Here is a 17,307-nt window from a genome sequence, read left to right as displayed (position 1 = left end):
TCTGTTTCCAAATTCCCTTTTCCATTACTTTGAACTGCTGTCTATCTGTGAACAGATACCACACAATTTCAGTTTATAATACCATCTATCATTTATTAAGCACTGACTATGTTGCAGACAATTTGCATGGATTAGCTCATGTGATCCTCCCATTAACCCTACAAGGTAGTACTGCCCAACTCAAAGAGTACCCCCCACACCCTCTCTTCTCTCTGCACTAGATCCAATGGTAATCTAGACCACACCTCCGGCTTCATTTACTGTGTGCATGCAAATGACTCCCCACTGACAGATGCAGTCCCTTTTCTCTGCTGAGTTCCAGCCCCTTAATATCCAAATGTTGATATTACATCTCCAGCCAGAAGTCTCAAAAGTACTGCAAACTCAGTATGTCCAAGACCACTCATGATCTTCCCCCGCAGAGCTGGTGGTCCTCCTCTAGAGCTCCCTAGCTCAGGGAATTCACCACCATCCATTGTTTGTGCAGACTGGAGACCCGGGAATCATGCCTCACCCTGTCCTTCCCATCTCCCCCGCTCCATCCCCAAGTTCTGATAGCATTGCCCCCACAAGCTCTAGAACCTGCCTGGCCACTTCTCTCCATCTCACTGCCCTGCTCTGGTTCACACCACTAGGTCTGGCTAGACTAAGGCAGTGGCCTCCCACCTGGGTTCCCTGTATCCCTCCGGGCCCCTCTTCATCTCTTTTCTCCAAGCTGCAGCCAGAGTCATTGTTTACAATGGAAGTCGATTCTGTTGCCCACCTTCTTCTCCTACTCCCTGCTCAAAACCTTCATTGCTTGTTCTTGCTCAGGAAAAAAGACCCAAATCCCCAGCATAGCCCAAGGCCCTGTGTGGTCTAGCCTCCTCCCTCCCACCCTCACTCTGGGCCCAGCTCTGTGGGCCTGTCTTGCTTCTTTCGGGGCAGCATGTTTCCGAAGGGCTTTTGTACATACTGATCCTTCTTCCTGGAATGCTCTTCTCTGTTACTTATCCACCTTCACCTGTTGGCTCACGAATCTCCTGCTCCCCCTACCAATCATTCCCTCCTTCTTGTCCAAGGCAACTTTCCATAGAACTGTGTCCCTGCAGGGCACATCACATACCTTGGTTTGTAAACATCCTCTCATGTGTGTATTTATTTTATTAGTTTCTGATTCTTGCACTGAGCTGTATGCTCATGAGAACTGAGACGTGTCTGGGTTTGCTCATCTTCACATCCTCAATGCAGAGCCTGGCAGGTGCTTGGCACATAGTAAGCACTCAATAAATATGTGTAGCATGAGTGAATGAAGCTATAAAAAAAAATCTCATTGGGGTTTTTACTGGAATTGCATTGAGCCTGTAAATTAACTGGGAAGAACCTTTACTATAATCTTCCCAATCAGGGGCCTGCATTCTTTTCTAAAGCATAATTACTTTTATTGGGGATTTAGAAATAATGCAGTGAAGCCGGGATTATTTGGCTTGGAGGAGAGGAGACTTGGGGACAGAAGAGCTGTCCCCAACACCTGAAGGGAAAACAGATCAGTCTTGTTCTATGGCTCCAAGGGGAGAAGGTGGACACACTGATGGAAATCAGGAGGAGGCAGATTTGGGCTCAGATGGCACTGGTGGATGAAACGGGCTGCCCCCTCTCCTAGGTGTACCTGAGGGACTCAGGGTGTCCACAAGTTGGCTGTGTGTTTGGCTTTGCCAGTCTTCTGTTTTGCTAAGCGCCATTCCCCGGCTCTTCCTTTGCTGGCTGGGGTCTTCAGTCTTCAAGGCTGAGGAGAAGGGCTTAAGACGAGATGGTATCTGAGGCAGCAAGTTCCCAGCAAGGGAGGCAGCTGAAGGAAGAGAGTTTGGTCGAAGGACAGACGCGGCTATGGGGGCATTGGAGGGCAGTTTTGCTCCATAAATGAGATTCAGCCCTCTCCTTTGAGCCCCACAAAACTTTCGGCAAAGTCTGCGGCCCTTCCTCAGTGCTTCTTGTTGTAACTTTCAGAGAGGGCCCGTGCTGAGGTTGAACCCGGAAGGAAGAGCTTTGAGCAGGTTGTTCTGGAGTGAAACAGGCTGTCTTAATTGGGGGCAAATTCCCTGTCAGGAGAGCCATTCAAGCAAGAGCCCGGGCCACCTCTTGGCCGGAAAACTGATTCCGGGATTCGAGTGTGTGATGAAGACCGACGCGCCTTTCAAGTGGCTTTGACCATAGAAGGCTCTGATTCATGGGTGCCCATTTCTCTGACTGTCGCCCAGCACTCAGTGTGGCCTGGGCACATGGTTATGGACTCAGGTGGGAAACGCACTATATCATGTAGACCTGGGGCCAACGTGGGGAGGAGGGTTAGGAAAAGCCAAAGGACTGTTTTGCCGTGTTATCTTCAGAAGCCTCAGTTTCACTCTGGCTCTTGGAGGCATCGCCAGGGCCTGCTGGCATCTGAGGTGCTAGAAATTATACCCTCCCGCGCTGTGAACTGTGGAGGAGCAAAGCAGTTGTCACAAAACTGCTTCCAGCTAAGCTTCCCTCGAAGTGCACCCTGCAGCCCCACCTGCCAGTGAGGCCCAGGAAAATGGGACCCGTGGAGGGCACATACTTGCTGGGAAAATACGGTGCTGGCCAGCATTCCTGACCGGTTGAGTCTGGCCCTGCCTGGGGGCCTGCCCGGCGCTTTCTGGCTCCCCTGTGCCCTTCGGGCTGAGCCTAGGCAAAGCTGCGGCCACCTGGGCTGGTTAACTTCCTAGATGCCCCGAGGAAGAAAGAGTCCTGATTTTCTGACTTTGGGGTTGGGAATGGCTTTCCTTCGCCATCCTTAACCAATGGCATTCTAGGGATCTTTAAGGGAAATACACATTCACCCCCTGTTCCCTCCAGCACTTGAGAGCCGGCCAGCACGCCTGAGGCTATTAGCGACCGGAGTTGCCCAGCAGAGTAGACATCTAGAATGAACATCACCTCCAGTCACAGGGAAACGACATTGGGATCCTTTCTAAACCCTGGCTGCAGCAGGCTCAGTATGTTTGATAAGGCTTGTTGAGACTGGGTGTCGCTGAGTGGGACCAGGGCTCCTCGGGACTTAGCCCCGAGTCTGCTCGCATACGGCCTGGCCTGCACTGCATCCCAGGGGGGGGCCCTGGACCAGAGTGGCGGTTCCCGACCTCAGGGGCCCTTTGCTGCCTGTGACGCTTCTCTTCCCCTCTGGTTCTCTTCAGGAGCTTGAGCGCCTTAACCAGGTGCTGGAGGCCGAGAAGCAGCAGTTTGAGGAGGTGGTGCAGGAGCTGAAAATGGAGCAGGAGCAGATCAAAAGGTGGTGGTGGTGCCCAGGAGGGGGTAGGAGGAAGGTGCGCCTCGGGCAGAGCATTAGAACCCACGTCTCCCATCAGGCTCAGGGAGGTCTCACCCAGGAGAGCCTCACTACTTGATGGCTTGGTTTGGGTCTATCCTCCCAGTGCTGCTCCAGGCCTCAGGGCAGCCCAGAAGGAGCTGTAGACCCCATACAAACTGGAAGTGAGGCACCGGCAGGTGCAGACCTGTTCCCCACCCCCACCCCCCCAGCAACGAGCCCCTCGTGCCTCTGTCAAGTCTTGCTTACCCAGAGGCAGACGGGAACAAGTCAGCCTGGAGGTGCTGTTAGCCAAGACCCTCAACATCCCCTGCTCAGTCCATTCTCATTCTGGCTAATGACGTCCCTTGGGATCTTTAGTCCTATGTATGGTTTGCAAACCCAGTTGCCCAGTTGCACATTACGATCATATAACAGAATGAGAGTCTCTTGAAGGTAGGGTCCAGAGATCTATATTTTATAAAAGCTCTCCAGGTCACTCTGATTCAGACTATCTAGGAATTTGGAGACTAATGCTCTGGGTACTGTTGGTGGTGGTGGTTGTCGCCCTCCTCCTCCTCAACACTACTGATAATCAGTGTTAGCCCAGAAAGGCTTTTCTTGCAACAACCTTATAAAAGGAAGTCAATTAAACAAGTGCTTTGGGAAGGGAGAAGCTCTGAGAATCTTACCAAGTAAATGGTGGAGCACCTGCTTATCTCCAGAATTGTGCCAGATACTGGAATAGAAGATAAGTTCTCTTATCTTACAATGCAGGATCTTACGATCTGGTTGGGAAAACCAGGCTCACACCCAAGAAAGATCAACACTGTAATATATAATCAGGCACTAGGGGGCACAGTGCAGACTCCCTGTGTCATAGGAATTAAGGTATACATGTGATCCTTTGGGCGTGAAGAGAGGTTCGATTGAGCTGGGCCTTGAAGGATGGGTAGGATTTAGGAGACTGGGCAGGAGAAAAGGGAAAGGCATTTCAAGCAGGAGGAAGGGAAACCAGGGGTAAATGCCTGAGGGGGCCCAGGCTTCTTAAGAAAGCAGCAAAGGGGTTATCACCCCAGAGAAGGGCCTCAACCATGTCCCAAGTCAGAGTAAATAGGGGTTCTAGCAGGGTCTGTCCCAGGAAGACAGGAGGTAGGGCCAGGTTTCTCCAGTGCTTCTCTCTGCCTGTGGGGTGGTCCTGGGTTTATCCCACCTGACAGATGCCTGTGTACCTGGAGCAAGTGACTTCAACCCCACTTGGCTGGGATCTCCTTCTTTCAGGCCCAGGTCCCTACAGCTGCTGTCAGGACCCCGCCATGCAGAGAGGGGCTGGCCTTCCAAGGACCCCTCTGAGCCATATCGGGAGGTGAAGCAGAAGCATTTCTGTGTGCAGAGGGGATTGGGAGGGGTGGGCACTGCCATACCCAGCCCTCTGTCCCTGCAGGGAGCTAGAACTGACTGCAAGATGCCTCAAGGGTGTGGAGCAGGAGAAGAAGGAGCTGAGGCACCTTACAGAGTCCTTGCAGCAGACGCTGGAGGTGAGGGGCCACTGGTCAGCTGGTTGGCCTGGAGGCAGCCTGGTTGGTTGGGCTACATGATACTAGTTTTTCCAACAGCATTTCCCCAGAAGGTTCTCCACCAGGGGAATGGAGCATGATGGAGTGCTGATCTAAAAGGTTTCTTCTCTGTGGACCAGTGAGCACAGGAGGCCTAATGCAGGACCCAGAGGAGCAAATTCAAATTTGTCCTGCTCTGACTATGGCCTTGGGAAACCCAACTTCTTCAGTGTTTATATTTTTATGCCAGATGGAGGATTGATTAGAGTGTGTGGTAGAACCACCCACTTCTTCCTTCTTGTGGCTCATTCACTTAGCTGCTCCTGGGTGAAACTGATCATGAAGGGAAATCAACTGTCATGTTACCTCCATTTGATACCACAGAAACTGAGGGGGAGGAAGAAAGTGGCATGTATCAAGGACAAAATGCCAACTCTGTTCCCAGCCCCTCCTCCCCAACTTTCCCTTGGTTGTCCCTCCACATCTTGCACAAAGACAGTCTGACCCCTACTCCAAACCAGAGCTCATGTGTCCTGAGGAAGCCAAGCTCTTTCAGACTCTACACCTTTGCCCAAGCTGTTCCTTCTACACAGAACATCCTTTCACCTCTTCTTTGCCTGGAGAACACATCCATCCTTCTAAGACTAAACTCCAATATCACCGCAGCCAAGCTTCCCTAACTCTCCCAAGCAAGGGTTTGCTCTGAGCTCTAGGCTCCTGCAGAACTTTGCACATCTGTTACGGGACACTAGGTTGTATTTTGCAAACTGTGAACTTCACTAGACCGTGCCTTAAGGTCTCTACAAGCCCAGCACCTAGCAGGAGCCTGGCACATTGCTAATGTTTACAGAATTCATGAATTGCCTTGAAGGCTGCAAGGTTTCTATTCTCTCTCAAGTGACTGGGGCTTTGTTTGTGGTGCTTTTATTTGTTTATCTTTCCATTTCACATCATGAGAGATGGTTCTTGTGGAGTGTTTCAACTCCAAAATTTTGGGATAGCACAAGACCCCATCCTGATAAATGGGGATGACGTCTAAATCTGTTCTAGGGCTGGCTCCTCTTGGGTGTTTTTCATGAGCCCAACACACTCCCTCACTCATCCCTGGAGGAATAAAGACCCCTGAAGTTCATGGTGCCCTTGGGCCCCAGCTGTATAGATGCCAACTTCCCTGGAAGCTGCATTGGGTTCCTCCCTGAGTCCCTCGATGGAGAGTAACCTTGCCTCTTTGTGAAGAAGGAGATCTTGGTTGGCCTTTTACCTCCAGGGAAGAAGGAAGATATTTCAGGTGTCTCTCCTAGAAGACTGAGTGAGGAGGGCATCACTCCCTGAAATTGAAAGGCAGGTGAGGGTAGCCATGTTGGAGAACCTAAATTAGGCTCTTTCTCTTCTGTCCCTCCGTCCCTCCATGCCAGGAACTCTCCATAGAGAAGAAGAAAACCCTGGCAATGCTGGAGGAGAATGAGAACCAGCTGCAGACACTGGCCAATCAGAGTGAGCGGCCCCCTCCCAGTGGGGGTCTCCATAGCAACCTGAGGCAGATAGAAGAGAAGATGCAGCAGCTCTTGGAGGAGAAGCTCCTGGCTGAGAAGCGGTGAGAGCCCCTTCAAGCCCGGAGTCCAGTTTGATAACTTTCCTTGAACTGCACACACAGATTCTTGGGTTCTAGCTGGCATTGACCAGATAGATCACTTACTTCCTTTTGCCTAGGACTCAGTTTCCCCATGAGACAAAGGGGAAGAAAATTTTCACTACCCAGAGCTGACTTGATCATTCTCTCTTGCACTGGTGTGAACCATACGGACAGGCATTAGGTCCGCCTAACAGTACTTTGTGGCAGGCTGGGCAGGTCCTCTCCTCGTAGCTCCTTTGTACAAATGAGGAAACTGAACCTCGGAGGGTCGATAGGGCTTTCCTGAAGTCACAGAACTAGCAAGACCAGGACCCAAGACTCCAGCCTTCTGACTCTAAGCCAGGGGCTCCCCTCACTGTCCACACCAATCCTCTCATCCCCGGGGTGACAGAACCCAGAAAGTTCTGGGGCTCAGGAAGCCTGGGTGTCAGGGCTTCTCCAGCCAGGTCTCTAGGAGGGGCTGCCCTCCCACTGGAAAGCCCCTTGGGTGAGCGTGCACTGAGCGCCTCTTCACCCGGCAGGATGAAGGAGAACGAGGAGCGCTCACGGGCCCTGGAGGAGGAGCGGGAGTTCTACTCGAGCCAGTCCCAGGCGCTGCAGAACTCGCTGCAGGAGCTGACCGCAGAAAAACAGCAGGCCGAGCAGGAGCTCAAGGTGCTGGCCTGGACGCTGGGAGCCGCCCGTGTTCCTGGACCTTCCCTCTCACATCTCTACCTGGCAGCTACCTCAATTATCTCTGCCAGTCTGACCCGCCAGGGGCAGGCGATGGAGCCACCATTTGGGGGAGCAGTGAGCCCGCTGCTGGGGTGGGGCAGCATTGGTAGACCCCTGCCCGGTGCAGGGGCTGAGTCCGGGACATCTGGTCAAGGGCTCGAGACACGAAGCAGGATGTGGTAACTTCCATCCAAGTCCAGAGGCGAGCAAGCCCGCTTGAGCCAGGGGATGACCAGGGAAGGCTTCCACGGGAGATGGCAACTGCTCCCCGGGACCCCACTTTCGTCTGTCTTCCCTCTCCCCTCAGGCGGAGGTGAAGGTCCGCATGGACCTGGAGAGGCGTCTGCGGGAGGCAGAGGGGGCCTTGCGGAGCCTGGAACAAGGACTCAACTCCAAGGTGCGGAACAAGGCGAAGGAGGAGAGGATGCGGGCTGACGTGAGCCATCTGAAAAGTGAGCCCCCCCCTGCCCCGGTGCCAGCCCCCAGCCCTCGGGCTCAGCTCCCGCGGGAGTCCAGACCCTGCGGAGCCGGGAGCGCCGCAAGGGGCCTGGAGCTCCGCAAGGGGCCTGGAGCTCCGCAAGGGGCCTGGTGTGCATCAGGTGGCCCCGAGCTACGGAGGGAGTTTCTTCTCCAGACTCCCGCGGCAGGCGCGTCCTGGGCTCGGCTTCCTCAGGCCCTCGCAACTGGGTGGGGGCGCGGCGGGGAGTTCGGTGCCCTGCGGGGGCGGTTGGGCGGCAGCGCGCCTTTCCCGCGGGAGCCGGCAGCCGGGGGCGGGAGCCGGGGGCCGGGGCCGGGAGCCGGGGGCCGGGAGCCGGGAGCCGAGGGGCGGGAGCCGGGGCGGGGGGCGGGGGCCCGGGTGGGGGGCGGGGGCCGGGAGCCGGGGGCGGGAGCCGGGGGCGGGGGGGGGGAGCCGGGGGGCGGGAGCCGGGAGCCGAGGGGCGGGGGCCGGGGCGTGGGGCGGAGCCGGGCGGGAAGGACGCAGCGGCACTGCGGCCGCAGGGTTCTTCGAGGAGTGCATCCGGAACGCGGAGCTGGAGGCCAAGATGCCGGTCATCATGAAGAACTCGGTGTACATCCACAAGGCGGCCACTCGCCGCATCAAGAGCTGCCGCTTCCACCGGCGCCGGTCCAGCACCTCCTGGAATGACAGTGAGTGTGGCTATCCGCGTGCCCCTGCTGGCGTGGGGACGGTCGGAGGCCGCGGGTGGGGACGCGGCCGGAAGAGGGGAGGGTGGGGACTGGGAAGTGCTGATCCAGCTCGGAGGCTGGACAGTTCGGCCTGGACCTGGCTCCACCGGCCTCGGGCTTCTCCCGGGATTCCGGGAGCCGGTGGGCGCGGAGAGGCTGGGAGGAGCTCGGCAGCCTGTGGGATGGGGAGCGGGGGAGGCGGGCTGGGGTTGGGGACCGGGCCAAGCCTCGGTGGAGAGAGGGCTGCTCACGGCCTCCCTCTCCCCAGTGAAGCCGTCGCAGTCTTTCATGACCTCCCAGCTGGATGCCAACAACATGGAGGAGCTAAAGGAGGTGGCCAAGAGGCTCAGCCGGGACCAGCGCTTCCGAGAATCCATCTACCACATCATGGCAAACCAGCCAGGAGCCCCCTCGGTGATTCCCCGGGGTGGAAAGTGAGGAGCGGGCCTTCCCTGCCTCCCAGGTCTTTCCTCAGTGGGGGAAGGGGTGCCAGGGGGAGGTCTAACTCTACCTGGCACCTTTCGGCTCCCCTCTGGGCCAGGGCTCCTACTGGCGGCCAGCCTCCCCCTCAAAGGACGGCGATGGCCCCTCCCTCACCCCCGCCCCAGACCCTACTCTTGGGTTTGCATCAGGCCCAAACAGGCCCAAGCTGGTGAGGCCAGGAGGGGCCTGGCTGCACTTGGAGACCTCTGGGTTGGGGAGTGGGGCAGGCAGGGCCCACAGCCCGTTCTTGTGCCCGCTACATCTCTGTGATGCTGCCTCTCTGGCCTCCCCTCCCCACCTTGACACCTGCTTCCCCCAGGGGTTCCTAACCCTTTCTTTGCTTCTGAGACCCATAGATGTGTCTCAGCCGAGGCTGCTCACTTCTACCACATCGTGGGGCAGGGCGGGACCTATCGCAGTGACTTTCGGGTCTGTGACATAGCACACCTGCCATGGTGTCTCCTTTCCTGAGGTTGGGCCCTCCCTGAGGGGCTACCCGCTTGCTCCTCTCGCCAGCTGAGTTCACCCGCCTGCAGCTGCAGCTGGTTTGGAGGGTGATGTGACCCTGCCCCCTCCGTCCCATATCCCTCCTGCTGGGTACCTAGGGCCCAGGGCCCTGGCTGGGATCTGGGGCCAGCAGCGATTCTGAGGGCTCTCCCAGAGGACAAGAAGTAAGCTGGCGGGGGGGGGGGGGGGTGGAGAGGACAAGGTGGCATTGTTTACTCCTGGTTGGATAGGGAGGCAGCTGCCTCTGGCTGTGGGGCCTCTCTTGGTTTGTGGGATCACAGATGTCCCCCTCTGAGCTGCGCCTGCTTTAGGCACCTTGCCTCCTCTCCCTGCAGAGGCTTTACCCAGCGAAGCAATGTGACCCTGGAAGATGACGGGCCCGGACCTGTAATAAGGCCAGTAGCCGTTGGTTGGCCCCATGTCATCAGGTGAAGCTGAAACACCCTGCCCGTGGTCTGTGGGGGGCACCCCTCTGCCGCAGACAGTCTGCTCTCCTCTTTTCCTAGCCACACCCTCCAAAGCTGCCTGGGTCTATCATCTCTCCAGAAAAGGGGTCTACCAGGGATCAGGGTGCTCATGGTCACTGGTGGTTAAAGGTGCTGATCCTCTGCTGCTTGGCAAACAGAGCGAGGAGCCCCGTCTGAGCGGTGCACAGATGCCCCAGATGGCCGTAGGGCATGCCCCAGCAGAGGTGCTGTCCCCCCACCCCCTCAAAGTACATGCATATCTGCTGGACGGCCAGCTCAGGCCAGGCCGCGGTGCCCTGCTCTGTGCTCGCAGCTGCCCTGTGACGCTAAGGGGACTCAGCTAAAGTCCTGGGTGGACTCTGATGGCTTCAGCCAGTCTCTGCAGACTCTGGGTGGGGACAGGGGCAGAGGCACTTAGAATCGATACATCTGAAAAGGGATGAGTCTAAATGTAAAAACTTTAAACATGTAGAAACCTGCATAAACTTGGAACTCATTTATCTAACATGAATAGAGGATGGACTTTGAAATGAGGAGGAAGATGTATACAATCAAGATTGCTGTTTTTTATTTTTGTTTTTTTAAAGAATTAGATTAATAATGGTTTGCTCTTGGAGAAATATCTTTTGGAAATTTCCAAATACATTTTCCCCCCATGCAAGCTATTAACCAGAATAGAAAGTGTTTTTCTGTGCACATTCACCAATCCCTAGTTGCTTTCCTCCCATTTCACCCTGTACTTTCTATGCCTCAGGCAAGTCTGGGTTATCTTCAACCAGCTGATCAGTCCACAAGTATTTATTTGTTAAAAGCTCACTATGTACCTAACACTGTAAATAGAAAAAGAGCAACATCTCTATATGAAAATGTATCACAGTGGAAACTACTTATTGGAAATGTATTGATCTGATTAAAACAAAAAACAAAAAACAAACCCGTATTCCTTGGCCAATTAAATGGATTTCCCGCAGTAGTGCTTGTGGTGTGATCATTGCTAGAGAGATGCTGCCCCCTGCAGGCCATATGTGGAATTGTGCGATTCCCCCCTTGTAGTCTTAAACCTGCGCGTTTCTCTACCTATGAGGAAGTACTCCGCAAAGCTGCACCTCCTGGGAGTGGCTTCTTTTTTTTTTTTTTTAAGATTTTATTTATTTATTCATGAGAGATAGAGAGAGAGAGGCAGAGGGAGAAGCAGGCTCCCCGCGGAGCAGGGAGCCTGATGCGGAACTCGATCCCAGGACTCTGGGATCATGACCTGAGCTGAAGGCAGACGCTTAACCGACTGAGCCACCCAGGTGTCCCGGGAGTGGCTTCTTAATAATTAACTGAAAAATCTGTGTTCCCACCCTGAGGTCCCGGCCGTCCCCATGTAACGAGGACTGTCAGCTGGTTTTTATTCTGATTTGAGCACTGACCAAAGGGTGCAGACTGTGTAAGTGGGAATAGCTCCAGGGGAGGTGAAAGACACCTAGTTTCATGGCTTGCTGGCTTCAGTATCCCACTGGAAATTGACGGCATGCCTTCTCTGCTGAGGAGAGGTTTATGCTTTTGTTTTGTAATCCTATAAGAGAGAGCAAGAAATGGTAATGACTGGATTCCCCTCCTTTTCGGTTTGTTTCCTCCCTGGGGATGGGTGATCGATCATCATGCCCAGGACTGTCCCAGTTTGTATTGTTTCCTAGCATAATTATTAATGGCTCCCAGCTTAGGTGATAATTATGTGGCCGTCCTGGTTGTAATGCTGTTCCCCAAAAGTATGTTAATGGGTGAGGTAAGAGATCTGTAAAACACTCAGGTCCTGACCCACTGCCCAGCTCCAAGCTCCTGGGAAGGACCCACTGCCTGTATTTGTCTCTGGAGAGATGTCACTGTTGCCTCCCCCCCCCCCCCAATCCTATCCCACCCAGCTCAGCATGACCTGGGCAGCCTGTGGGTGATCGGGCACCATCCGAGTAAAATTTGGAGCTCACGGTGAATGATGTTGGCGGACCAGAGACTTGCTCAAGTCTCAGGGAACCAGCCTGTGTCAGATTTGGTCTCCATGGAAGGTAGTCATTAAAACCACCAGACAAAGGGGCCGCTCTGAAGCCCTCAGATAAAGCCCAGCAGCTCCTGGGGAATCTTGTGCTTCTGTGAGGAGCCAGGATGGGGCTGCTTGGACCCCAAGGCTCCCCAAAGTCAGAAACCTTATGGCTTTGACTCCTGGGGGGAAAGCTACCGCTTCTTTTACCTCACACACTCCTGGTGAGCAAGGTGCAAGGAGTCTTCTGGCTTTGCTTCTGGGCGAGACTCAATGATCAGGCAGAGAAGCTGGGTTGAGACAGGGTTGCTCGAAGGCAGGAGGCTTCACCTCAGGGGCTGTAGATTGGAGAGCCAGAGCCAGCTGCCAGTGCATTTGGGGGCTCATTCTCTGCACTCGTCTTGCTTCCCCCGAAGGATCTGATCCCCGCCTCTAGGCTGAGGGTCCTGCTATAAACAGACTCAGCCTGTCCTGTTACCTGGGCAAAAACTGTGGCTGATGGGCCTTGAAGTGTCACTGATCACAGGAGAACCTTTCCTCTAGCAGAGCAGTAACGCGGTCACAAGAAGAGAAGGGAAAGAACTTGTCCCGCATGCTGCTTGCTGCTGAGGGGGTGGGGTGGGGGTGTCTCTGGTGGTTAAAGGTCAGCTCTCAGCTCTGTAGGTTTTAATAAGTCACCAATTAAAATGCTTTTTGTAGGGGCACCTGGGTGCCTCAGTCCGTTAAGTGTCTGCCTTCAGGTCATGATCCCAAGTCCTGGGATGGAGCCCCTTGTCAGGCTCCCTGCTCAGTGAGGAGCCTGCTTCTCCCTCTCCCTCTGCCTGCTGCTCACCCTGCTTGTGCTCTCTCTCTCTGTCAAATAAATAAAATAAAATAAATAAAAATAAAATCTTTAAAAACAAAAAAATGCTTTTTATATGTATATATTTTTATTAGGTAGGAGATAAGTCTCTTAAATCTCACAAGGCTGCTCAGAGCCTTTGCAGTTCTCAAGTTCTATGAACTGGGAAAACTGGGAACCTGCAGCTCTGGGATGAACAGAAATAGGACTGTCCCTACCAGCGCTAATCACAGAAATACAGTTCTTAGGGAGGAAGGATGTTCTGGCTCATGTCAAGCTTGATGCCATGCAATTGTCAGAAAATTTTAGTGTTGAGATGAGAAGAGGAAAGATAACTAATTTATCAGCCCAAAGAAAAGGCAGTGGTGACTAATTAGTCACTTGGAAGGCCATCCTGGGAAAGGAAAGATGTCCATTCTCATGTTCATCCTGATGTCTGAGACCATCTCTCAGCGTCACTTCTTTCCATCTTCATTCAACAAATGTTTATTGGGATGCCATCGCCTGAAGTCAAGCACCTACCATGTGCTTATTATCTCTATCACTTACTATTATTTTTTTCATTGTGGTAAAATATACATAACATAAAAGTTACCGTTTTGACCATTTTTAAAAAAGATTTTATTTATTTATTTGAGAGGGAGAGAAGCAGACTCCCCACTGAGCAGGGAGCCCAATGCGTGGGGCTTGATCCCAGGACCCTGAGATCATGACCCGAGCCAAAAGCAGATGCTTAACCGACTGAGCCACCCAGGCGCCCCCCATTTTGACCATTTTCAAGTGTACAGTTCAATAGTGTTAAGTGTATTCACATAGTTGTGCAACTATCTCCAGAACTTTTCATCTTGCAAGGCTGGAACTCTATGCATTAAACAAGTCCCAGTTTCCCCCCTCCCCAGCCCCTGGCAACTACCATTCTACTTTCTTTTCCTATGAATTTGACTTCTTAAGATAATTCATAAAAGTGGAATCACACAGGATTTGTCTTTTTACCAACTGGCTTGTCTCACTTAGTGTAACCGTCCTCAAGATTTGCTCACATTGTAACATGTCAGGATGTCCTTCCTTTTTAAGGTTGGATAATATCCTACCACTTTTGAAAAGAAAAACTGATTGAAATCTTATTTTTCTATAAATTGTTGGCCAGTAATGAGGGCCCTGCCTGTCTTAAAGGATAAGAGAGTCACAGCTGAGGGGAAGGGAAGATGGGTCCGTATGCTTCCCTTTTTTTCCAGGTTGCTCCTCATTAATGGCCTGGTATGAAGAGATGCTTTGGAGTTCACTTCCTCCTTCTTCCCAGCAGATGGCAGCATGCTCTGCGCTGGGCCGGCAAAATCTGGGGGCAAAGTGAGCTAAGGCTCACAGAGAAGGGGGAGGGCTTGGGGACACGGCGCAGGTTCCGCATTATTGCTGATGAATCTCCCAGTTGTTCTCCCCTTTAAGATACGAAACAAAAGTCTCTGCTTCAGCCATCATTTATTAAGTCTGTTATACATCACGTGCTTTCACATTGATTTCTCCTTTTTGTCCTCACAATATCCCTCTCCTTGAAAGCCAAAGGTTAAGGGAGTTTTGTCCAAGGTCACACAGCTCCTAAGTGGAGGTTCAGGTATTTGAGTTCATGGCCAGTGTTCTTTCTAGCATATGTAAATATGTAAATAATTCCATGTAAATTATTTTTAGTGGGTTTCTTTTCTTTCCCCCCACTCCTCCATTTCCTTCTTCCTTCCTTCCTTCCTTCAGCAAATATAAATATATGGAGTTCCTCTATGTTCTAGGCACCAGAGTCTGCACTCAGATCTTTTCTATTATGGGTTCTTAAGGGATTGACTCAGCTGCTTTGTAACTGACAGTTTCCCGAGAATTCTTTCATTCTGACGATCTGCTAGTCCAATGTAGCAGGCTCTGAGGGTTGGAGCTTCTCCTCCTAAGAACTTTGTAAAGTAACCAGGCTTTTTCTTGCTGCCTCCAACCACTTCTAGGCTGGCAGTCTCTTGCCCTTCACCCTCCTTTGCCCTGCCCCATGCTTCTCAGTCCAGTCTCCTCTGGGAGGAGGCAGCCAATGGGAAGCCCCTGGGCTGGAGATCTAGAGGGCCTGGGTGGTCCTACAGAACCAGTGATTAATCCTGAGAGAGGGGCAAGCCATTTGATCGCCCCTTGGTACAATGAAGGTGTGGAATTAGATGTTCTCAAAACCCTTCTGTAATTCTGGTGGTCACATTTCTCTGCTGGGGATTGCCTTAGGGGTAAGCATGGGACCAGGATGGCCGATGAGAAGTTTGCTGGAGGACTTCTGATATAGGTTTTTTCACCTTTCAAGTCACAGAGAAGGTAGGATCCCTTTTTGTCCACTGGACATTTCATGTCTGGATATGACGCCTAGGAATAAGGCAGCCGGCTTGTGACCATGATGGCAGCTGGGCCTGGAAAAACGGTAAGGAGACTGGTCCTTACTGAGTGGTCACTGAATTTACCAGTGCTGGGTCTGCCCTCTTTCAGGACTTCTTGTTATGAGATCTGATTTATCTTTCCTTATTGTTTAAGCCTTTTTGACTGGCTTTTCTGTGATTTCCAAACAAGAGCTGCCTAACTGATAGCCACCTTAGCTTTTTCAGAGTTGTTTTGTGATCCCCAAGGACGGAGAGGCCTTTTTCCTAAGGAAATCACAACATTTTCATTCGTAGACTGGGAACTAGAATTCATCTACTCATTCAGTCAACAAATATTTATTGAGAACCCACAAGCATATTTTTTGAAAATTCTAGACACACACACCCCTGCAACTCAAAATCTCTGAAATCGGGGTATAGTTTAAATTTTTTTAATTTTTTAATTTTTTAAAGATTATTTATTTGAGAGAGAGAGAGCATGAGCTGGGGAAGGGGGGGAGGGAGAGGGAGAGAGAGAATCTCAAGCAGCCTCCATGCTGAGCACAGAGCCAGGCGAGGGGCTGATCCCAGGACCCTGAGATCATGACCTGAGCCGAAAACAAGAGTCAACCGCTTAACTGACTGAGCCACCAGATGTCCCTGAAATTCGGATATATTTCAAATTGCTGCTGCTCACATGGCCATCTCTGTGGGGTTGTCACTGCTTTTGCAGACATCAGATACCCCAGCATCACAATGTGTACACTGTTTGTCAATAGTTTAGTAAAAAAAAATCCCGAAATACTCACAGGGCATGCTCTTCATAAATAAGGGTCACGTGGTTGTCGGGGAGGTGGTGAATCAGACATGTCTGGGGGCACTTGTGATACAGCTGGGCCCACAGAATCATAAAGCTGGCTGCAGAGCCCTGCACATAGGACACTTCGTTCTTTTATGGATTCTTTTGAGAAATGCTGCATTGTCCAGACTCTTGAGGCCTCGGAGGATGCCAGCATGTGAAAAAAAGATGGTCATTGTGATTCTCAGTCAAAGAGAGAGGAATCAAATTTGGAATGAGAAGTTCTAGAAATACCTTCGCCCATTACTTCACTTTTTATTCACCGTTTTATTATGCACAAGAGTGACTTACGATGAAAATCTGTGACTCATCAAATCCAAAAGAATTCTCAATAAATGTAAAATAAAAATTTTGAATGAAAGCATGATGTCATAGTTTAACTGGCAACACTTTTAATTTCTTAGTGGTACATAAAATAATGGTATGCCTTATACTCAGTGATGTCTTACATTGGAGACTATGTACTATGCGCCGAACTCTGTCCTGGTACCGGGGAGACAACTGTGAACAAGAGTCAAAACCCTGGTTGTTTGTTCAGCTTGGCTTTGGAGAGTCCTTTAGATGTCAATCAGGGACCTATGGGACAGCCACTTTTATTTTTTTAAGATTTTATTTTTTTCTTTATTTGAGAGAGAGGGAAAGAGAGGGAGAGAGCCCAAGCACGGGCAGTGGCAGAAGGAGAGAGAGAAGCAGGCTTCCCACTGAGCAGGGAGCCCAACGCAGGACTCGATCCCAGGACCCTGGGACCATGACCCCAGCCGAAGGCAGACGCTTAACCCACTGAGCCACCCAGGCGCCCCTGACAGCCACCTTTCACACATCAACTCAAAGCTTCCAAGGTTGCCCTTGGGATGATAGTCTCCAGCGATCCATAAGAATTTCCCTTTTCATTGTGCCTGTAAGTACCCCAGAGCACCTCTGTCCTCATTTAATTGGTAGAAACTCAGTGACATGGCCTCATCCCCTGCAGGGGAGGCTGAGCACCCAAGGTAAAAGGTGACTAGATGCTAGTGAGCAGCCCGTGGTCTCTCTGTGCACTCTAAGCAACACTGTGGAAATGGGGGAGAGTCCCAGCAGCCCAGAGCCTCCCCACAGAAAACAAAAACACCAGCTTGCCTGTCCTGCCATTGTGTCTCTGGGGATGCCGACCCGAATATCAGGCACATCACTGCATAGGAAGATGTTCATGACTCAGAATATTAGCCCCATTGGTAACCAGTTTTGGATAGCCCTGGTTACCCATGGGGGCTAACAGGGTTAAAGAATTGTGTGGTGCTTCTCCTAAACCATGACTTTCTATCTGAGATATTTTGGGGCAGAAGAGATTTTTCAGGAATGCCTATAAAGCTCCATCACTTAGCACTGCCAG

General features: G+C 52.0%; 1 protein-coding gene across 1 annotated transcript in view; it reads left to right on the top strand.

The window, feature by feature from the left end:
- PLEKHD1 (pleckstrin homology and coiled-coil domain containing D1) overlaps positions 1-8,830 on the top strand; it is a 28,146-nt gene extending 19,316 nt beyond the window's left edge. The window contains exons 7-13 of the mRNA XM_021679526.1: positions 3,192-3,286; positions 4,746-4,839; positions 6,273-6,451; positions 7,012-7,144; positions 7,512-7,656; positions 8,204-8,353; positions 8,661-8,830. Coding sequence (XP_021535201.1) covers positions 3,192-3,286; positions 4,746-4,839; positions 6,273-6,451; positions 7,012-7,144; positions 7,512-7,656; positions 8,204-8,353; positions 8,661-8,830 — 966 coding nt within the window. The remainder of the gene's footprint in view (positions 1-3,191; positions 3,287-4,745; positions 4,840-6,272; positions 6,452-7,011; positions 7,145-7,511; positions 7,657-8,203; positions 8,354-8,660) is intronic.
- The last annotated feature ends 8,477 nt before the right edge of the window (positions 8,831-17,307 follow it).

Source organism: Neomonachus schauinslandi, chromosome 9 (genome assembly GCF_002201575.2).
Source record: "Neomonachus schauinslandi chromosome 9, ASM220157v2, whole genome shotgun sequence".
Taxonomy (NCBI): Eukaryota; Metazoa; Chordata; class Mammalia; order Carnivora; family Phocidae; genus Neomonachus; species Neomonachus schauinslandi.
Note: the sequence above shows the minus strand (reverse complement) of the source record. Positions and strands in the feature narration are given on the sequence as shown.